The 22,667-nt window shown below is 39.5% G+C and overlaps 1 protein-coding gene and 1 long non-coding RNA gene across 22 annotated transcripts in view; one reads left to right on the top strand and one right to left on the bottom strand.

Annotated features, from left to right (window-relative positions):
• Positions 1-22,667, top strand: part of ERC1 (ELKS/RAB6-interacting/CAST family member 1) — a 417,262-nt gene that overhangs the window by 91,426 nt on the left and 303,169 nt on the right. For 13 of the 21 annotated variants that reach the window (XR_014233070.1, XM_082349076.1, XM_082349068.1 and 10 more), the window contains exons 4-7: positions 4,609-4,683; positions 9,876-10,031; positions 11,268-11,360; positions 14,375-14,542. The exons of 1 other annotated variant lie outside the window; for it this stretch is intronic. Coding sequence is in view for 19 of the 20 variants with exons in the window: in XM_082349076.1 (XP_082205202.1) it covers positions 4,609-4,683; positions 9,876-10,031; positions 11,268-11,360; positions 14,375-14,542 (492 nt within the window). In the remaining variant the exon portion in view is untranslated. Of the gene's footprint in view, positions 1-4,608; positions 4,684-9,875; positions 10,038-11,267; positions 11,361-14,374; positions 14,543-22,667 lie in introns of all 21 variants that reach the window. 7 more of the 21 variants (XM_082349069.1, XM_082349084.1, XM_082349078.1 and 4 more) reach the window with 5 other exon arrangements.
• LOC309608715 overlaps positions 1-22,667 on the bottom strand; it is a 117,167-nt gene that overhangs the window by 19,144 nt on the left and 75,356 nt on the right. The window lies entirely within an intron of this gene.

Raw genomic sequence — 22,667 nt, 5'->3', positions numbered from 1 at the left:
CAAAAAGAGTCATGTACCACAATGTTCATTGCAGCTCTATTTACACTAGCCAGGACATGGAAGCAACCTAAGTGTCCATCAACAGATGAATGGCTAAAGAAGATGTGGCACATATATACAATGGAATATTACTCAGCCATAAAAAGAAATGAAATTGAGTTATTTGTAGTGAGGTGGATGGACCTAGAGTCTGTAATACAGAGTGAAGTAAGTCAGAAAGAGAAAAACAAATACCGTATGCTAACACATATATATGGAATCTAAGAAAAAAAAAAAAAAAGGTCATGAAGAACCCCGGGGCAAGACGTGAATAAAGACACAGACCTACTAGAGAATGGACTTGAGGATATGGGGAGGGGGAAGGGTAAGCTGTGACAAAGTGAGAGAGTGGCATGAACATATATACACTACCAAACGTAAAATAGATAGCTAGTGGGAAGCAGCCACATAGCACAGGGAGATCAGCTCAGTGCTTTGTGACCACCTAGAGGTGGGGTAGGGAGGGTGGGAGGGAGGGAGCCGCAAGAGGGAAGAGATATGGGAACATATGTATATGTATAACTGATTCACTTTGTTATAAAGCAGAAACTAACATACCACTGTAAAGCAATTATACTCCAATAAAGATGTTTAAAAAAAAAAAAAAACCCTATTCTTTAACTAGGTCCTAGGCTAGGAATTTTGGCTCTAACATGTCTGAAGAATGCCTGTCTGTATCTTTGGCAATTGTAAGGTAAAAGCAGAGGAGGTTAGAGGGAAAAAAAGAGAAATAAACATATATAGAAAAAAAATAGAAACCTTGGACAAAGAGTAGGAAGAATTGAAAAAGAAAAAGGGTCCCTAGTTAGTTTTCCCTTTCCTAGTGATTTTGGAAAGTGTGAACAGTTGCATCGCATAACTTACTGATTCAGGTTATCCTTCCTCATCTTTTTTTTTTTTTGGTGTGTCATTTATACCTCATTTCCATTTTGACAGGAAGATATGTTTTCTCAGAAGCATGCTGTTACTTGAGATGGTAAAGGGTCAAAGTGCAGTGCTGTCTGACAACGGCGGAGTTGAGGTACAGGAGGAGTAGTGAGGGTTCCTTCTTCACTTCTCCATGTGGAGTACAGTAAGCCCAGAACTTGTGTGGAGGATTGAAATCTGCTGAAGGGACATCTACCCTTGAACCAAGGGTGCTGGAGGTTAAAACCTGAAACTTGAAAGAAAGAAATTTCAGACATAAGTACTACTTTTCAGTCACAAATGCTCCTTTCTCTCAGTTGTGTAAGTAAATGTTGACTACTTTTAAAAAGAAAGAAACTACTAACAACGGAGAAGTTTTGTTCCTAACTTGTTTGTTTTCTTTCTCTAGTCATTATTCTTTATTAAATCAGTGAGAGGAACTGAACACATTTTCTACCGTGTACCACAGTTGACAGTATAACAAGATCCAGATAATTCTACCTGTATGAATCTCTGGGCTTTCTTTAATTTGTGTAGAGTGAAAATTTTCAGGCTAAAAAGAGCGAAATAAAGCAAGCACTAGCACATTCGACTTCTTACATTTGTCTGAATGGTACATTCTTTTTTATTTCCAGAGTCCTCTCCCTTTATGAACAGTGCAGGAGTCAGAGGCTCGATGTGCTCTCTGGGAAAGGGTAGTTGGTCAGCCCACTGACTGCAGGATGTGTTCATAATGAGCTTTAATGCGCAGGCCTTTGAATGGAAATCTGTTAGGACTGATAGGTTTTACAAGATCTTAACAGGAAAGCTTTATGCCTGTGAATGGTTTAAAGTGCACCCTAGTTCCTTAGCAGAGGAGGATTTTTTTTTATTCAAATGGATTTCTTTCCTTATATATTGCTGATATGCTTGCTAGAGTTTAAAATGAAATTGTAATAGTTTCACTGTAAAGCATTTGGAAATTTCCCTAATTTGGAAGTAGGTAATGGGAAAGATGTCATATGAAATTAGTTCAGGGTCTGAATTGTGAGATATTTCAAAGAAATGCAGTTTTAGTATTTCAAGTAGATACAGAAATATTAAGTGAAAAATGTGAAGTGTAGGTTAGAGGACTTTATTAAGAGGTGATGATTATTTACAATTAGCAGGATTCATTTTATTTTTGTTACATTTTAAAGTTTGCAGTCATTTATTAAACATACTATTAAATATCTGTGTGCCCAATTTATCACCTGTTTACAGTGTAGGGAGTAGATCCAGTGTGGACAGACTGGAGGCTGGGGGGTAACTGATGAGTTTGTTGTTTTAATGCAGGTGAGAGGTGATTATGGCCTGAACTAATGTGTTCAGATTTTGTCCTGGATTAATGTGTTCTGCATTTTACTGTCTTAATGAAGTGTTTTGTCTTGCAGGGGTTAATTGTGGATTAACTCGATCCTTAAGGAGACTTGCTTTTACACTCTGTTGGCTCTAGTCTAGGTAGCCTTCCTTCCAGGGCTAGACTGTCTCTACTCCTAAGACGTGGCCTTTCTGGTGTCTCTGCTCAGTGCCTCTGATGTTCTCTCCACTCTGGCTCTTTGGAGCTTGAATTCTTCCCAGCCCCATGTGCGTTCAGGTAGTTGCTCAACTCGTAGCTCTCTGGTAGTTGTTCTTTGACACTGTGGCGTCTTTCCCTGTACATGCAGGCTTAGTATTTGGTCAAAGACTCCAGGGGACCCCTGTCAGATCAGACACTGCTGCTTTTCTGGCTAGCTTCTTCCTCTGTGTCATTCTGCTCTGCACATTTCTCCTGTCTTTGGGACTCTTACCCACTGATCTGTCTTCTGAGCTCTGCGGGACTGCTGTTTTCTGTTGGGTCTTCCTCTCCCTGCATCACATATTGGATAGCAAGTCCAGACCATAACCTTGTTAGTTTCTCTTCTCTCAAGGATCATACTCCTGTGCTGCTTGTTTTCCAGTGTCTGAAAACAGTTGCTTTATGCATTTTTGTCTAATTTTAACATAGTTTATGACAGGAGGGCTAGTCTTCTGTCTGTTATGATCAGATTGTGTTGACCTTGTAGAGGGTGAGAAGTAAATAGGAAACTCGTTGAAGGATTGAAAACAGATTATTGCCATGATTTGTTGATGCTTTATCTAGAGTACACCATTGCTTTCTTTAAAATAGACAGAGGAAATGAAACTAAACTCGAGGCTGTTGTAGTAATCTAGGCTTAAACTAGACTGGAAGTGGAGTGAAATGATAAATTCAAGAAATCTTTTGAAGCTGGAACAATTAGGACCTGCTCTAGAAGGTGGTAGGAAGTGAAGATGTGGGAGGAATGAAAGGAGACATTGTGCTGTTTGGCTTGAACCGCTGGGAGGGTAATGCCATTTAAGGAGATGGGCAAGACTCATCAGTCTTCAGAGGAGGGGCTAGGTTAAATCACGAGTTTTGTTTTGGATGAAATAAGTTTGAGTGACCTAGTAAACATCTATATACATGTCAAATGGGCAGAGTAGAGGGCAGGGCTAGAATTTCACCAGCACTGTTCAGATGGAAAATATCCATCTGTATTCTCTGCCATCACTAGGGGCCGTACCAGGGTACTCTGGAAGTACTGGCTGACTCAGAGACGTTCACAGAATCTGACAAGAAAATAGCCTGAGGAGGTCTGGTAACTTCAGGGTGGTCCTTGAAGACCCTAACTGTGATATTCTGCCATCTCCTTCCTTCCTTTCTGATCCTGAACGCACTGACATTTGGATTGAAAAAAATAGCTATGTTTTTCTGCCATTTGCTACCTGTAGACTGTTTAGGAAACTTGTTCAGCAGTCTTACCTTCTTTTTTTTTCTGATTGTAGCCCCTCTGGAGAGAGATTTCCACCGTAGGTCGCCCGGTGGTTGTTGCTCTGGGGGAGGATGCTATGCAAAGGAGGTTGTCGGCACAAATGCTTTCAGTTGTTTTGTGCAGTGCGGACTGTGGCTACTTTGATTTCTCCTTTTTCTTTTTTTTTAAATAAATTTATTTATTTTTGGCTGTGTTGGGTCTTCTTTGCAGTGCACGGGCTTCTCATTGCGGTGGCCTTTCTTGTTGCGGAGCACGGGCTCTAGGTGCGCGGGCTTCAGTAGTTGTGGCTCATGGGCTCTAGAGCGCAGGCTCACTAGTTGTGGCGCACGGGCTTAGCTGCTCCGCGGCATATGGGATCTTCCCGGACCAGGGCTCGAACCCATGTCCCCTGCATCGGCAGGCGGATTCCTAACCACTGCGCCACCAGGGAAGTCCTGATTTCTCCTTTTAAAAAGGGTCTATTTCTAATCCCCTTTTTGGATTGTTTGGAGTTCTGATGATATGTCTTGGAGTCCTGTGGAAGAGTGACACACAACCTGGGGATGTGCCAGAGCTTCACCTCTTGTGGTGGCTGGGGTCTGTGTGACTTACCGTGTATAACCAGGTGTGCAGAGATGGGGACCCTCCTGTACCCCTTAGCCTGAATGCAGTCTGTGTGCTCCCTGGTCCACAGGGAAAGGTCAGGAAGACAGAAAGTGGATCAGAGTGTCTTACAAGGCCGGGGTAGTCATCTTTGCGTGTAACTACTACTCCCTCGCCTCTCCACTCCCCTCTTGAAAAAATGAGAGTGAAAACGAGGACACTTACTCTCTTTTTTTCTTCTCTTGTATAGGAGATGCATCGGAGATTTGAGAATGCCCCCGATTCTGCCAAAACTAAAGCTCTGCAAACTGTTATCGAAATGAAGGTAAGTGAGAACTTCCTAAGGAATCTTATGTGTCATTTCACACTTTAATGTGTGAGTTTAAGAAAGTGGTATGTAATAATAGTTCACTCATTTTGTAGACTGAGAAGAAATAGTAAGACTTAATGAAAATGACACATTAAAAGAACTTCAGTTTCATTTCCTCTTGTCCAGCATTTCTTGGAGTCAGCTGTTCTCAAACCTTTTGATATCAGGGCCCCTTGTTCTCTTAAAATGACTCATTTCATTTGTTTTTAAGAAAATGTCCGCCAAATACCAAGTTTGTGTGTCAGTTCTTCTCTCGAGTTAAGAATAGGGTTCCATGAAAAAAGTACCTGATTGAGCTTGCAGCTCACAGAACACCCAGTGCTGTCCTGGGGGCAGCGTCACACCCAGGTGCAGCAGCCGGGCCTGGCCCCTTTCTGTCTCGTCACACAGTATGGTACAGAGATACATACTCAAGGGCTGAGCATATGAAAAGTCACCAGGGACATTCCTAAGTGAGCCAGTGTTTTAAAAATGTTCTTTCTTATTTTTCTTTTTTGTCTGAGAGTGCTGACACTGAAGAACACACTGACGGCTAGCACGGTTTGGCGCTGTTGTCCAGAGGCACGAGCGCTTTTGCCTGTCCTCTTTATACCTTTAGTGCACGTGTTAACACAGTGGAAAAGGCACATAAAGTCATAGTATTATTATGGAAATAGTTTTGACTTCTCAAAAGGGCTAGGAGGCACCCCCAGGTTTTCACGGACTATATTTTGAAAACTTCTCCTTCAAGTTACTGAGTAGTTAGAAATCTTTAGGCCGAACGTTATGGTGATTGGTGACTAAGCACTTGCCTTCTATGTTAAGTTCCCTGGATTCAAAATCTGGCTTTATTTAACCAGTTGTATGACATAGAACAAGTAACCTAACCTCTCCATGCCTTAATTTCTTTATTGATAAATGGTGATAACAATAGTACCTATCCCATGGGTTCTTTTGTGGTTTAAATTAATTAAAACAAGTAAAACACTTTAAACAGGACCTGGCACATAGTAAACATTCAGTCAGTGTTAGCTGCTATGCTATTATTATTTTTATTAACAACGTATTCCTTCTTGCAAGAGCTAGAAGACTCTTACAGATAGGGACCCCTCCCTCTCCCCCTCCTGCCCTCTCTGTCTCTTTTTTTAACTTCTTTGTATCCCCTAGAAAGTTTGACACGGTGTTTTGCATCTTGTGCCTTCATTTAATATTTGTTGATGTGACAAGAATCTTTAGTTTTTGGTATATAAATAGTTTTATGTAAATAGATGCTTCTCAAGTACAGTTATCAGAATGGTTCTCTTAATTTAGAAGATTTCCTCTTAAAACTTTGTTTTTATTGTTGTATACATCTTTATTCTCACTGGGGAAAGGGTTTACCAAACAAATACCAAACTAGTGGATTCTGGGTTCTTTATAGTTAGACAATTCATAGTCTTGAACATAATCTTGTAAACAGCCTCTAGAAAGGTTTAATTACATATTCACATTTCCCACAAGTTTATTTGTACATGTTATTTCCTGATCCCTGTTGGAACCTAAAAACACACGAGTGTACCTGTGTTCACAGAATTATTTTGCTTGCCTTTTGATGGCACAGGGAAGTGTACTGGTTTTAACTGGCAATAGATCTATTTCAAGTTGTGTTAACCTCCAGCCATTCTGCTAAGAAGCAAGAGACTGAGATTCTGGTGGCCCAGTGGGGTCAGATGGATGTTATGTTGAAATTGCAGATGAAATAGCTGCGATGCTGAGAGTGTGGCATGAGCTTGAGAGGATCATGAAGACCTGGACTGGTCTTTGGGGGAAATGGGAAAGGAGGTGATGGTGGACAATAAAAGAGCCCAGCTGTCTTCAAGGTGACGTAATACTCTTTTCTCTCTCCTCCTCCTCTCCCTCCTCCTTTCTCCCACTTTCTTCCCTCTGCTTCCTTCTCCCTTCTCTAACTTCTTCTTTTCCCTTTAGCAGTGGAGGAGCAGGGAGGAATTACTGGACTGCTCTAGGGTTGGAGTTTTGCTGGGTAGATATGGCAGAATTACTGGGATGCAAGTGAATTGAGGGTGGAGGTGAAGGAGTAGTTGGGGTGATGAGTCCAGGAATGTAGCCTGGATAGGAAGGAAGAGAATTCAGAATGGATGGACAGGTTGGGAGAAAATGTAGAAGTTAGGGAGGTGGAGGACTCTGTGAGATGCAAGAGCAGCAGTTAATGTGAGTGATGGTGTGTCAGGCCTGGGAGGAGAGGCCTGGGTGATGTGGTCTTGTAAACTGGATAGCTAAAATGGACCGGAGGATGAGGGCGTTGGCATTACGGATGTCAAGGAATTCGGACATTGAAATCCTAGGATTATGGCAAGAGTGGCATTTGAAGGAGAGATCTATTGTCAGTCTTCAGCGGGCGGGAGTGATGGGGAAGCCCCTAGATGGCAGCCGTGCGGAGGGAGAGTGGAGAGGAGTGTGAGCTTTAAATGGGAGCAGCATGGAGGAACCTGGAGGCTGCCCACACTTCTCCCTGCCACTCTGTGGTGCTGGTGGATTAGTGAACTTCACTGGAGAGCGTTCGGGGAAATTATATCCTTTGGGAAAGCCTGGGTTTACTTAGAGCAGGGAGACAACTTTTGAAAAAAAGTTGAGCATTTGGGAAATTTAACAAGGAAAAGAGGATTTCAGTGGACTCAGTGAGGTTGGTTGATTAATAATGGGAGACCCAGGGCTGGGGAAGTGTAGAGTAGTAAGATGATAAAGAATTTATTTATTTAGTTATTATACATTCTAGGAGTAAGAAACCTCCTTGGAAAGGGCTGTCCTCAAATAAACCCAGCCTGAGTACTGGTCGGTGCTACAACTAGTCCAACATACCAGGCGTTAATTTTCTGGCCTCATCCCAGAAAGTAGTCTGGCAGGTTCTTTTTCTGCCTCATGGCTTTCAGAGCTGCAGTTATGGTCCCTTTTTAGGTGCAGATTTTATGGTGCATGATTTGATAGTGAGTGTCTGATTTGGTCAAGAGCTGCCTCTCTGTCTGTGTGGGGATTTTCAGATAGTGCATTTGAAGCCGTTTATTTATTTATTCTTCATGGGCCGGGATAGTTTTAAACGAGTAAATCAAAATCCTGGTTTAGGTTTAGAATGTCTCTGATTTTGTTAATTTAATATGTTTAATTTTGAACCAAATGTAAGTTTCATTTGAATAGATTTGTAAAAGAAAATTTTTGTTGTGTTATTTTTAAAGGTAATGCAATGCAAGTCAGAGGAGTACAGCCCTCGCCTCTCCCCCAACCTAAAAATAGCTAGCTGTAATTGTCTCATGATAAATCCTTTAACTCTCAGATAACAAGGAAAGTCAGTCAAGACAGGCTTGAGGTAAAGTGAAAAGAGGAAGTCAGTCTCAAAATTTCTTCTTAAAGGAATGGTTTCTCTAAAATTCCAAATAAAATAAAGCTATACTGAATTTATGCTCTTTAAGGTCTTTAGTTCTTAGGTGAATAAGCATATGCAACTATAGATGTAAAAGTATTCTTTGTAGGAGTTTTTCTGTAATTGATGACATCTAAAGTAATCTGGGGATAAACTAGATACTGTGACAGACAAAACCAAGAAAATGAGTATAGACGGATGTTGTACTAGGAGGTGATATTCGTGGTGATGCTGATTTACAAGGACAGTGACGTTTCTTTTTAGAAATCATTATGAGATATTTGAAATGCATGGTGAAGTATAGCGAATAAGTAAGATTACTAATGCAGTAAGTAGCCTCCCCTTATCTGCAGGGGATAGGTTCCACGACCCTCAGTGGATGCCTGAAACCACAGATGGTACCAAACCCTATATATACTGTGTTTTTTCCTATACATACCTATGATTAATTTTATAAATTAGGCACAGTGTGTAAGGGATTAACAACAGTAATTAATAGTAAAATAGAACAGTTATAACAGTATGCTGTAATGGAAGTTATGTGAATAGGTCTCATTTTCTCTCTCTCTCTCTCAGTATCTTACTGCACAAATCTAATGCCTTCTTCATCTAAACTAAGCACTTGTCATGCACTGTAGCCGTAACTTTTGCAGTTTGAGGTGCAGCAGCAAAACTAGCACGAATTTCTTTTTCCTTCATCCCAATTTCACTGCTGGAAGATTCGTTCTGACTGTAGATCTTAGCAACCTCAGCATATGATTTTTTCTCTTAGCGAGAACTTCCACCTCTTCACTTAAAAGAAACACCTTACAGCTTCTCTTTGTCAAATCTGAATTGCCAGCATACTACTCTTGTGCTTTGGGGACGGTATTAAATAAAATACTGTCGCATAAAAATGGTCACTTGAACACAAGCACTGTGATGCCAGGACTGTCCATCTGATAACCGAGACGGCTGCTGTGAGTGCCTAACGGGCGCGGGTACACTGGACAAAGGGATGGTTCACGTTCCGGTGGGACAGAATGGGATGGTGTGAGAGCTCATCATGTTGATTGGAACAGCGGTGCACAGTTTAAAACCTCTGAATTGTTTTTTTCTGGAATTTTCCATTTGATATTTTCTGACTGCAGTTGACCTCAGGTAACTGAAACCACAGAAAGCAGAACCACGGAAAGTAAAACTGTGGAAAAGGCGGGACCACTGTGTGATAAAGTGTAACTGTTAACGTAATTATTCATTCCTTTGTTTTTCTGCAGTGGGAGGTTATCAGATCTTTATTATTGTAGATACGGTTATACGCATTATTGTGTAAATCTTTGAAACCTTCTTACTCTTTTCCCCACTCCTTTGGGGGCAGAAATAAGCCTTTTAGGGGTCAAGTAAAACGATAAAATATTATAGCTAGAAAAGGTTTTACTGTTAATATTACAGATGTTTTCACTAGAAGTTTGTTGACCGTAAAGTACTTAGAAACTTTAACTAGTTTTCTATTGCTTCTACTTCTTTAGTTAATACTCTCAACTTTAATCAAAAGGGTGCAGAGGAAAGGATAGAGGAAAAATCATACTATAGATCTCAGTCCTCCTCCTCTCCACCATATGGCCATGAAGGATATATTTTAGAAGCAAGGCACCAGTTGCAATATTTCTACATATTTGTTTATCTTTATTAAATTTCACCTCTGTAAAGACAGGCTTGTGCAACCTCTCTGACTTTTTGCGAATACTTTAATGTCTAAATCTTCCTTTGTCCTCAGGATTCAAAAATTTCCTCTATGGAGCGTGGGCTCCGAGACTTGGAAGAGGAGATTCAGATGCTGAAATCAAACGGGGCTTTGAGTACTGAAGAACGAGAGGAAGAAATGAAGCAAATGGAGGTCTATCGGAGCCATTCTAAATTTATGAAAAACAAGGTAATGGTGTGTGATACCGTAATTTTTAAATGGGGTTTGAAAAATTGATGCATGTTCCTACTTCTTTAGTGATGATGGACTTCACGCTGTTTTATCAGGCTTCAGGGAAGAATACTTGTACCGTAATTCTTTCAGATAGAACTTTCCCAGAATTAAAGTCAGAATTACTGATGTTGTATAGTTATTTCAAATTTCACTTAAAAGAAAATTACTTGTATGAGGCTAAGTGCGTATTATCACAGTTTAACATTTCATGTCTACCAGCACTTCTGAGGCGATTAGTAAGATTACATCCAGATGAGTTTTTCTCACTATATGAAACATCACGTTCTCTATGTCTTGTGAACAAATTTAGAAGTCAAATTCAGCCTAAGAGACTGAATCCACCTCCCCTTTTTTTTTCCTGAAATGGCTTAAATAAAATTGTGTTTTCCCTTCAAACGCAGTTCCCTAAAGGAAAGCCCTTTGCGCTCTCCCTTGGAGAAGACCCATGTGTATCAGGTTTATTGTTTCCCACGTGTACTTGGGGTGTATGTACAGTCAATAGGCATCGCTGAGACATATCAGTCTGTATTATAACCTCAGTCACAGTATTCCTTCTTTAGAGCCAAAGGCATTTATTTTGATCCTATAGACTATTTTAGGCAAATTGGAGGATTTAGTTTATTACAGTTATCAGTTTATCAGGTCTGTGGTGTTTTAAAGATCATAATTTCAATTATAAAATATTAGCTAGAAAATAAGTGTTCCTCCCCCTCCCCCTGTCCCCCATATCCCAATTGTGTTAGTTCCCTAATTTCTCAGAAGTGAAAACTGTTCCTTTAATGATACAGTTTCTGGTTTTTTTCTGTGATACCCATACCTGCATATAAGTCAGTAGAATATTCCTCTGTTATTTTAAGAAGCTGTTATCAATGACTATGGCCAATTTCATGTAACTTTTAGAACTTAAAAATTCACATATCCAACTTTCTGTTAGTTTTGATTTATCATTCTAACTTGAGAACAAAATAAAATATCATCTCTGCTTCCCATTTGCTGATTAGCACATTTCAGTCCATTACCCTGTGAAAATAGTGAGCCCATCTAGGGTCCTTTGAAGAGGAAATTAGGGGAACAGATTTGATTGTGTTATATGAGTTATTGTTATTTCCAGTTACTGCTCTGGCTCAAAAGCAGATAATAAGAAGACCTAAGTTGACACATGAGTGAAAAAGAATAACAATGTCGTGACAGGTAGAGCAACTGAAGGAGGAGCTAAATTCGAAAGAGGCTCAAGGGGAGGAGCTGAAAAAGAGAGCGGCTGGTCTTCAGGCCGAGGTCTTTGCCGTAAGATTTACCCTTTGCGTGCAGTGATCCCACAGTGGGACCCTGCTGCTCTGGCTCTGGGTGCTCACACTTTCACTCTGTGGTCGGCAGCTTTGCCCGGGACTAGCACTGACCAGCCTGCTCTGCTCTTTAACTGACTCCTGTTCGCCGGTTTGACCCACGTGCCACCCTGTGTGCAGCGAGCCCTCATGTGCTCTGGAAGCCCTGTCCCTGGTTTTTTACTGTTGCTTTGTCACTGTGTGGATGGTGCTTCAAAGCTGCTTTTTCTCGACTCCTTTCCTGTTAACCAGAAACTTGTTGATTTATGTGAATGGTCTCTTTCTCTTCTTAGGTACAAAGAATGTGCAGATGTTCTAGGTCCATCACCCAGGGTTTATTTGAATCTGATTTCCTGAGTGGAGTGCTTTACCTTCATATGTAGACATCATCTTTAAGTCCCCGATAGGTGATTTTGCAACAAATTTTACTTTCTCTGGAACAGATGTATAGAAGTGATTAGCTTATTTAGTTATCTGGTCAGTTAGAAGTAGCGTGAAACTTAAAGTCTCTAAATCTATTCAGTAGCTCAATCATCTGTCTAGAGAACTTGAAATTCCATTTCAAACTGTGATAAAATGATTATAATAAAATAGCTGACACTTGAGTACTTACTATAAGCATTTTATAACCTACTAAGGTAGGTATATTCTCAACCCAATTTATGGATAAGGAAGCTGAGGTAACACAGTGGTGCTCAGGAAGCACAGTTAGTAAGAGGCAGAGTTTGATTTTTACACGAGCCATTTGGGTCCAGAACCTGTGCTGGTAAGCTCTGCACTCCACTGCCCTATACTAGGCTGTGCACGCATTTGTCTCCCAAGTGTCAGGAAAAAAACTGCTTCTGAAAATTACGGTAGGATAAGACTGGAATGCAGCATTAAAGGAAAAAAAAAAAACCACCTGTGCTAATTTAGTGTGTTTGCTATTTATGGACCACTTTATAGTATAGATAGAAAAGTGAGATATTTTGTCTAAAAGGGTCATTTTGGTTTGTTGTAACCATGTATTGTCTAGAGGAGAAGTTGATCTATAACTTTTTTTTCCTCAGCTAGTATTATTAATTTCTTTTTGTGTCAAACAACAGGCTAAGCATTCTATACATTTTTTTGGTTTAATCTGTACGCAATACAGTGGCACTGGTTTGCCTTCTCCATCTTACTGATTAGGAAACCAAGGCTTAGAGAGGTAGTTACCCAAGAAGACACACTCGTTCGTTCTCACATGGGATTGACTGCAAAAGCCTTATGCTCCTAACTTTTAAGGAAAATTTGTGCTTCTAAACTCTTCTATTTAGGATATTTTCTTCTTTTTCTCAGTCTTTATGGTCAGTATAGCATTATTTGAGGATTATTTAGTAATGCAGATGATGAGGAAACTGAGATTTTATATTTATTTTTGATCACATGGTCTAGAGGTAGCTGGAAATTTGAGTAATCTTTAAGCCATAGTTCTTTAGCTGATGAGGTGAGAACATTTTGAACGTTTCTCCTGACTATTCATTCATACCACAAGTGCGTTTTTAGTGCATTCTGTTTGTTAGGGGTGGGATGTTGGTAAAGGGATGTCATGAGAGATGCTACACCATTACAGTATGTGGCAGCTCCTGGGTACGTATCTGTGTTACAGGATGGAAGTAGCTGCTGTTTACAGCTATCTTCCACTGATGTCCTTAGCAGCTGCGAGTATTTTGCATACAGTGAGCACACAGAAATGTTTGTTGAATGAATGAATATTATATTTGTAAGTAGAGATTTCATGCATATGAGAAAAATGCTTGTCTTCCTGATGAAACAGAACAGTAAATTATAAGTTTAGTTTTAGTGCTCCTTAAAAGTAATTTTAATTACAGTAAAATTTATTTCCTACTTTCTCATGGGAAATTGTTCTCAAAAACTTTGTCCCTTATGCCTAAGATTATTACAGTCAAAATACTTTAGATACATTCAACTTTTTAAAAAGTATTTTTTGTTTCATCAGAGATACTGAGATTACTGACTTCTTGTCAAATTTATACTTCCAAGAGTCTATATTTTAGTGCATAGCTACCTTGCTTAGGCAGTAGATACAATGTAAAAACAGATATGATTTCTGTTCATTTGGCTTACATTTAGAATAAAAGAGTAAAAATTCTTAGAAACACAGTAGAAATGTAAAGGAGATGTTTGATGTTAAATGTTTTCTAAGTTAAGATGAGAAAAATTTCTGGGGGAGTGAGTGGCACCTGCTGATGTATGGATTACTCTGTCAGAGTAATTCAAATTTGATTACACATGTAGATTCTTACAGAATGAGATTTTATGCGTTCTTTATTTAGGTTATATACTTTTATCCATTTAGTTGATACGACATGTTGTAGGTAATATAACTTCGTAGTTGAAATCTATTTTTTAGGTCAGTACCCCTAACTCCTCAAAATTATATAATTTTTAGAAAGCACATGTTTATAATGCCTTATAACAGTAAAGTGGCTTTTTAAGAAGGACTTTATGTACACTTTCATTTGAGAATGAAAAAAAAACAATGAAAAAATAAATGTGCAGCTTTTGAGTTTAAATAGCAATAGTAGGAAGTTTCTTTTTTCTTTCTGTATTCCATCTACACTAATCCTGCTGTATGATTTGAAGTGTCTTATGACTTAATAAGATGAAAACTGCTTTAGTCGTGTTCAGATGCTTACTGCTGTCTCATAGTCATCTAAGTGAATTGGAATTTTTCTTCTTCCATTCCTTTTCTAATGGATTTCAAAAGTTTAGGGGAGACAATAAATGAAAACTGGAAATTTTGCTATTAGTTGAATAAGCTTTGTTTTTTTGGGGGGGGGGGTTGGTCAGCTAAGATTAGATGGTGCAAAAAGATGAATTGTGTCCTGTCATAAAGTTAATGCTGTATATCTTGACGTGGATCTGTCAAAGATCCAGATCAGAGGTGGTGCTTTTATTTCTTTTTTCCTTACACTGCTTTTTCTTCTTCTCTAGATTGGTCAGGTGAAGCAGGAGCTGTCCAGAAAGGACACAGAACTACTAGCCCTACAGACAAAGCTAGAAACACTCACCAACCAGTTCTCAGACAGCAAGCAGCACATTGAAGTGCTGAAGGAGTCCTTGACTGCTAAGGAGCAGAGGGCCGCCATCCTGCAGACCGAGGTAAAAGGAGTTGTGGGATTTGCACGGAGCCCATTCCTTGGCACCTTTTCTTGTGTATTACCTGTGCACTTCTTGTTGTGTTGAGATACGGGAGCTATGAATAATGTTATGATGGATTCTTTAGCCATGTGGTCAGTTATAGTACTAAACTATAACCATCTTGTTTCTATTCTTGTATCTAACAAATTAAACCGGTGCAGTTAATATATGTTTTTGATACTTCAGACTTTGACTAAGTCTGTGCTTCTAAGTAGACTTTAAACTAATGTTATGAAATGAAACGATAGTTGTAAAGGCATTTGTTTTCACCCGTGGTAAATCTTTCAGTCATGAATGGGAGTGAGCTTGGTCAGCCTGTGTTGGGTTATTAAGTGTCCTTAATTTTTGGTATTATGAATAGCTTTAAGTAGGCAAACTGTGGAATCTAGAAATGTTTGAGATAAATCTTGTTTTGAACTGCAGATGATTAGACACATGCCTTCATGTCCTGTTTGAAAATAAAGTTAGCATTTTTAGAAATATTAGAAGATTATGTAGTCTGCCAGCCTTGATTAGAGGTAGGAACACACTAAATAATTCCAGGCAGATGAGAATCTATCATATTTGCAATGAGAAGGAATTGATGATGCTATTTGGATTTACTGTCTTAAGGAAAATATTTTCTAAAGATCTCAATGAAATAGAGAATTTAGGTAGGAATAGGTAAGCAGTTCTGCTGTATAGAAGAAAAATGAAACGTATAGTATGGATTAATTTTTTCTTTTCTTTTAAATAACAAGATAATAAATAAAGGCATAGTGTAATGAAAAAAGGAATGGGTAGTAAAAAGAATGCATAAAAACATCTTAGACCCAGAAGTTCAGAATCTTCAAGCGAGGAGGAATGGGAAAATGACCAAAATGTTTCATGTAGTATTTTATTTTTTTACAGTTTGGGATTTTGTTGAAAATGAGAGATATGGATGATGTATTTATAATTTTCCTTACAACTTATACTTTTTCTATTTTGATCACGTTTCATTTTATCATGATACCTCAGAAGGATATTTTGGGGTAAATAAGGCTCTGGCTCTGGAGTCACAGTTACTGAGTGTGAACTTCAGTTTTACCACTTGCTACCAGGTCCAGGGTCCTGGGCACATTACTTAAGTTCATTGTGCCTCGTTTTACATCTGTAAGATGAAGAGGAGTCCTGCCTCATTAGGTTGTTAGCATTAAACTAATTTATTCACTCCTAGTGCCTGGCCCATAGTAAGGTCTTTGTCTGTCAGTTATTGGCATCATTCTAATTCTTGTAATACTATCAGCTAATATATGTAAACTGTTAAAACGGTAAGAGAACATTGTTGCTTTTCTTTTCATTGGCATAAATTTTATGTAGAAGGTCTGCTATTTAACATTTTTATCAAGCTAAATTAAGGTTTATTCAGGGAATTGCAAATATAGAATTATCTGAAAAATGTTACCTGCAAATTTATTAATTTGTGGCTTTATTAGACATTTTCACATCAATGCCTGGTATGAATGCAGTACTACAAAAGGGTCAGAAGAGGGCGCCAGTGTTTTGGAGCTGAGCCTGTTGCCAAGTGCTGCTGTGATAGTTTTGGATGGAGGTGGCAGGTGTGGGAACCAGGGAACCAGGCAGTTGGTTAATGATAATGCAAACACTTAAAAGCTTGTCACAGTCTAATAGATGACTTCTTCCCCTTGGCAATCCATCCTTCTCTTTGTACCCCCCTCTGAAATAGTGTTCTTATTAGCTAGGTCTCACACAGATGGGCTTGTGATTGGTTTCTTGTACCATAGAGAACAAAGACTGTATTTGTGGTCATTCTTGGATGGTTTTTATATTTGTTTTTAGGACTAACTGAGTTTCAGCAATTACCCCTGTAAGTTATTAGGACAACTGCTCAAATATAAGGGTCTCATTCTAAAAGATAACAGTAGAAAAGCTAACTTCCTTTTGAATTTGGGGTGATTATATGAATGTTATATGCCTGTTTATCAGGATTTGCTATTTTTTCTTAAATTACTCTGGTGACACTTGACAAGGCTCACTTTTTCCAAAGCAGCTTTCTCCTGTTGGATCCCATAAAAGACAGTTTGAACCAGCTCTTTGAAAGTTCTCACCTATTTCTATAATTGCTATCTTTCTGTTCCTATAATTGCTCTTTTTAAAAAAAATAAATTTATTTATTTATTTTTGGCTGCATTAGGTCTTCGTTGCTGTGCGCGGGCTTTCTCTAGTTGCGGCGAGCGAGGGCTACTCTTTGTTGTGGTGCACAGGCACCTCATTGAGGTGGCTTCTCTTGTTGCAGAGCACAGGCTCTAGGCTTGCAGGCTTCAGTAGTTGTGGTACGCGGGCTCATTAGTTGTGGCTCGCAGGCTCTAGAGCGCAGGCTCAGTAGTTGTGGCACACGGGCTTAGTTGCTCCACGGCATGTGGGATCTTCCCAGACCAGGGCTCTATCCTGTGTCCCCTGCGTTGGCAGGAGGATTCTTAACCACTGCGCCACCAGGGAGGTTCCCTATAATTGCTCTTTATCGATCTCATCCTCCTCTCTGAAGCTACCCTAGACTTTCATGCAGCTCTCAAATCACAAAATTAAGCACATATGAAAAAGAACATGGATTCAGGAGTTTTTTGTTTTTTTTTTTAATTTTAAAATTCTTGAAGGAAAAACGGGATGTGGGAAAAGACCTGTTTTTTTTCCTGTTCAGGGTCCATGGAATGAGGTCCTTTTGTGTTGGGCAGTGTACAGTATATAGTATCTATGGAATTGCTCCAGTTTTATGAACATCTCCTTTAATTGGTTGACCTTCACAGAGGTGGTCTGGATTTAGTAGCACTGTGGTCAAAGCATGGGCTTTGGAGTCAGACCTAGGCTTGAAATAGCCTTCTACATTTATTAGTTATGTGACCTTGGATGAGTTGTTTTACTTCTGTAATCCTCCATTTTCTCATCTGTCACTGAGAAGAATAATAATACCAACTTCCTAAGGTTAGAATAGATGTTTAATGTGGCTAGAATATATTTTTTTTAATTATGAAGTTCTTATCTGAATTTGGAGGTGAATATTAAATATCAGTGGGTTTAAAATATCGCCACAGGTTTTTTTCGATGATAACTTTGTAGCCCCCTCCCCACCTTTGTACAGATAAACTGTGCACTGTTGAATGACACATCTCTGCCTGTGACCTTTTGCAAGTTTCTCTGAGCTCTTCAACCTTTTGTTGGGATGTCAGACAGACCTCAGTGCAGTTGAAGTAGCCTTTTAAAAAGGTCTGCTTGTGTACACTCTCAGTCTCATGACCCAACGCCCTTCAGTCCTCCTCCTTTCCAGATGGGAACAGTGGGAGATGTGGTGATAGGAAATTATACTTAGTGATCTTGGGCAAGTCACTTAGTTTCGGCTTTGATTTCCTCAGCTTTAAAATTAGGAGTAGTTTAGATTATTTAATTTTTCAAAAATTTATGGGGACTTCCCTGGTGGCGCAGTGGTTAAGAATCCGCCTGCCAAAGCAGGGGACACGGGTTCGAGCCCTGGTCCAGGAAGATCCCACATGCCACAGAGCAACTAAGCCCGTGCGCCACAGCTCCTGAGCCTGTGCTCTAGAGCCTGTGAGCCACAGCTACTGAGCCCGTGTGCCACAACCACTGAAGCCCGCACGCCTAGAGCCTGTACTCCGCAACAGGAGAATCCACCGCAATGAGAAGCCCGCGCACCGCAACTAAGAGTAGCCCCCGCTCGCCGCAACTAAAAAAAGCCCACACGCAGCAACGAAGACCCAACACAGCCAAATAAATAAATACATAAATTAAAAAAAAAATTTATGAAGTACAGGAAAAATGCAGAAAATAATATAGTAGACGGTACTCAGATTTAACTTACATTTATGTTTGACCACATTAGGTGATCTTTAAAGGTCCTTTAAAAGAAAAGATTAAAAAAAAAGCGCTCATTCTAAACTAAATATTCAGTGAAAGCAGAAACTTTTGTTAGAATCTCAGGTTTTTAGAATTGGTTGGGGCTAAGAATAGGCTAGGAATAAATATTGGGAAGCTGTCATTATGGGGGTAGTGGCTAAAGCCTTAGGGATGAATTGATTTCTCCAGAGGAAGGTTGTATCGAGTGAGATGTAAAGAGGGGGAAATGACGGAGGATCCAGTGAAGAAAACTGAAAAGGTGTGGTCAGAGAGTTAGAAAGGCAGTGAGTCATATAATTGCAAAAGAGGAGTTATAGGAAACATGCCATTGTTACTGGCATGAAGTTACTAGTGCTAATGTGCTCTTAGGTAGATCTGTTTACTGATGTAAAACAAAAGAAGGTTAAGATGGGTTGAGATAATTAATACTTTTGTGATAAGAAGTTAAAAGGCCAAAACAGCAAGGTAGCCATTTTTCTGTTCATGTCCTTTGGTAGAGAAAGTCTTGTGGAGGAAAAACCTTCTGATTTTGTTGAAGTTGGCATAACCTGTTTGCCACAGACCTTGATGCTTGGCAAGCTGGTTAGATGCTGTTCCTCCAGCTCAGTTGATGTGAATAAAAAAGGTCTTATTCCTCCTGCCAAGAATGGTGTTAGGGTGATGACTGTGTGTCCTGCTAGTCTCTGAGGGGTTTTCCTGAATATGTTTTTTGTGGTTTGCAAAATACGGACCTCACGCAAAATTATACTCTGAATTTAGTTCACACCAAACCAAAAGATCAATGTAGAATTCAGAGCAATTAATCTAGTAGTAGCAAAGTGGTTTTTGGGGTTATTTTTATCTCAGCTCTCCAGACCAGCCCATTTAAATTCTGCATTGCATGAAAAAGCAGGTCAAGAAAAAGTGTACACAGGTGATTTGAATTGAAAAGATCACTTAGTAATTAGGCTGTGGGCTTGGGTAGTGTCTGTGGCTAATATTTGTGATATGAAATATTTTTAATATCAAAACCTGCATTTCCCACTGCAGTAACACCAAAGGTTTGTATGTTTATAACAGGAGTTTTCATTCTTTACCTTTTTCAGTCACCAATTCTTGTGGGTCTCATACCTGACATTCCCTCATACCGGCATGCGGGTATTTATGAGTGGTTAGTGCAGGCCCATTTCCAGGTCACTTAGCAGAGTCAGGGATCTAACGTAAAAGTGCAGCGGGGGCATCTGGGTACTTTTGGTAAAGAAGCAGCAATATGAGGCCTCACAGTTATTATCCTGAGACATTGGTCCCATCAGAATGAGAAACACTTAGAAGTGATGAGGGACGTTTTCCTGCTGTATTCTGATTCCTGACCCACAGATGGAAAGCCTTTCATTTTTCTGAAATTAATGCTGAGAAGAACTGAGAGACAAGGCAGTTCAGGCTTATCTACAGGTTTAAATGTCTGGGCTTTTGACTTCTGCAATAAGAATTTAATAGTGTATTTCAGGGGTATTGGGTAAAATGTTTTTAAGGTGAGTTGCTGTGTTCTTTTGCTTGTGGTTATTGGAATATATAGAATACATATTAGAGGTGGAATATATAGTATACAGAATACAAATGAGAATGTAGGAATTAGGTAGAAATGACTTGGCATGAGATTTATGTATTTTTAGATTTCTGGCATGGGTACTTTCTAAGACTTTGACCTCTTTAACTGTGCAGCGGGTCACAGGGTTCAAGGAGCTCCCTCTTGACTCACCCTGACTGATGGATGTCCTGTAATGGGTTCACTAATAGGAGCCACATCTGATGCTGCCAGATGGGACTAGTAGCCATGTAGGCCGGCAGGAGCTGAGCCTCAACAAACGCCAGGTGGATAAGGGTCAGTGAGTTCTTCTGGCATCTCGACAGCCTGGTCGTTGAATTTCCTATTCACAAGAATCTTTGCTCTGTGGTGGCAGTTCTTTTCTCCCTGTTGAATAAATATTCAGTCTGTTCTGACATTTCCCTTCTGGACCTTTTTTCCTTCTTTGCATAGTGGAGTGTTTCTGATTTTAATAGGGAGATGAAGGAAAACTGGGGGTAACTTAAGGAATTTTGTCACCTTGCGCTTTAGAAAGGACCATTGGAGAACTCAGTGGTGATCATGTATTCCATCTTTGTTCTGCATTGGATTTTAATTCTTGCTCTGAGCTCTCCAATGCTGAATTCAGGCACCAAAACTGGAAATTTGTAATGTAACATCTTTTGGATTCGCTGGGCTTGGCTTATTGTAGTTCTACTGTTTGTCAGTAAAACACTTTTTTTTTTTGGTCACTGCTGAGTAATCTTTTCTTTTTCCTCATCTTTGAGGAAAAATTTAAGTAGATTGGCTATCTTTACACATGTCAAGTTTCCATTTCATATACTATTCATGGGAAGAACTCATTTAGATCTTCTTCAGTTGCTTTCATTAGCCGTTTGTAATTTTCAGCATACAGAGCCTATACATGTTTTGTTAGATTTATACCTAGGTATTTAATTCTTTTGGAGTGATTGTGAATGGTCATACATTTTGAAAATTGAAGTTCAGTATTGCATCATATTTATTTTGACCAGTTCACAAAATATCAACATTTTAAAAAGCTAGTGTAGGGACTTCCCTGGTGGCGCAGTGGTTAAGAATCCGCCTGCCAATACAGGGGACACGGGTTCGATCCCTGGTCCAGGAAGATCCCACATGCCGTGGAGCAACAAAGTCTGTGCGCCACAACTACTGAGCCTGCGCTCTAGAGCTCACGAGCCACAGCTACTGAGCCTGCGTGTCAAAACTGCTGAATCCCGTGCGCCTGGAGCCCATGCTCTGCAACAAGAGAAGCCACTACAATGAAAAGCCCACACACTGCGATGAAGAGTAGCCCCTGCTCGCCGTAACTAGAGAAAGCCCGTGCACAGCAGTGAAGACCCAACACAGCCAAAAATAAAAATAAATAAAATGAAATAAATTAAAAAAAAAAAGCTAGTATAAATATGCCTCTATTTTCCTTAGTAGTATTTTTACTAAGAACTATTTCAGGCACTTAAAATATAGGTAAAATACTAAAACATTTTAAGATGGTAAATGACGTGTAGGAGTTTTGAATTTTAACGTAGTTGGCTTTACCAGTATTTCTTCTTTACGATGTATCCTTTCTGGGTCTTTAAAAAAAAAAAAATCCTTCCATGCTGCCCTGTCTTAAAAGATATTTAAAAAGTATCTTTCTTTCCAGAAGTTTTAAAGATTTGCTTTCTATATATAAAGCTTTAATTCATCTAGAATTCATTTTTGTGTATGATATGAGTCAGGGTTCTTCCCCCCTCCCCCAGTATGGGTAGCCAGTTGTCTAAAAACAGTTTATCAGATACTCTGTGCTTTCCTCACTGATTACAGTGTCACCTCTGTTTATATGTGTATGGGTCACTAAATGGTGTGAGTGTGTGTGTCTGGGCTTGCATTTCTGTGGCAAACGTCTGTTGGTTTATTCCTGTTCTAATGCCATGCTTTCTAATTTTGCTTACTTAAACAAATCAAATTTATTGACATCAAATAAACTGCATATATTCAAAATGTACAGTTTGGTAAGTTTCGGCACATACACCTCTGAAACCAATGGCACGGTCAAGATAAAGAACACCTGTCCCCAAAGTTTTCTTGTACCTCTTTGGAACCCCTTTCTTCTGCCTCTCCCTGATATTCTTCTCTCCTCCCCACTTCCTCCCTCATATCCAGGCAACCCTTGGTCTGCTTTCTGTTACTGTGATTAGTTTGCATTTTCTAGAATTTTACATATATGAAATCTTACAGAATTAGTGGTTAAGAGCTTAGGATCTGAAGACAGACCATTTAATCTTAAATCCGTGCTCTATCACTTATTTTTAGCTTTGAGATCTTGGGTCTGCTTTCTTCTCAAAGTACCAGTTTTGCCAGTTACCATGGGAAATTGAAATTTTCCACAGGGAAAATACAAGGGAAGAAAATACGATGCCTGAGAATAGAATTCTGAGGACTTTTGATATACTGTGTATGTGCTTGGCAAGCATGTACATGACCGTGTGCAGGAAGGTTCAGAAGTCTGAGGGTAGAATGGAGAAAACTGTTTAATGCAGAAGTAAAGGTTTGTAAAAATAAACATGACTGGAAAAAAAAAGATGATGTGAGGCTGTATTTGACATGATTGCTCAGGCTGGGAGAAAAACAAAT

Source organism: Balaenoptera borealis (genome assembly GCF_965194805.1).
Source record: "Balaenoptera borealis genome assembly, chromosome: 13".
In the NCBI taxonomy this organism is placed as follows: Eukaryota; Metazoa; Chordata; class Mammalia; order Artiodactyla; family Balaenopteridae; genus Balaenoptera; species Balaenoptera borealis.
The sequence above is the reverse complement of the archived record's forward strand: the minus strand, read 5'-3'. Positions and strand labels throughout refer to the sequence as shown.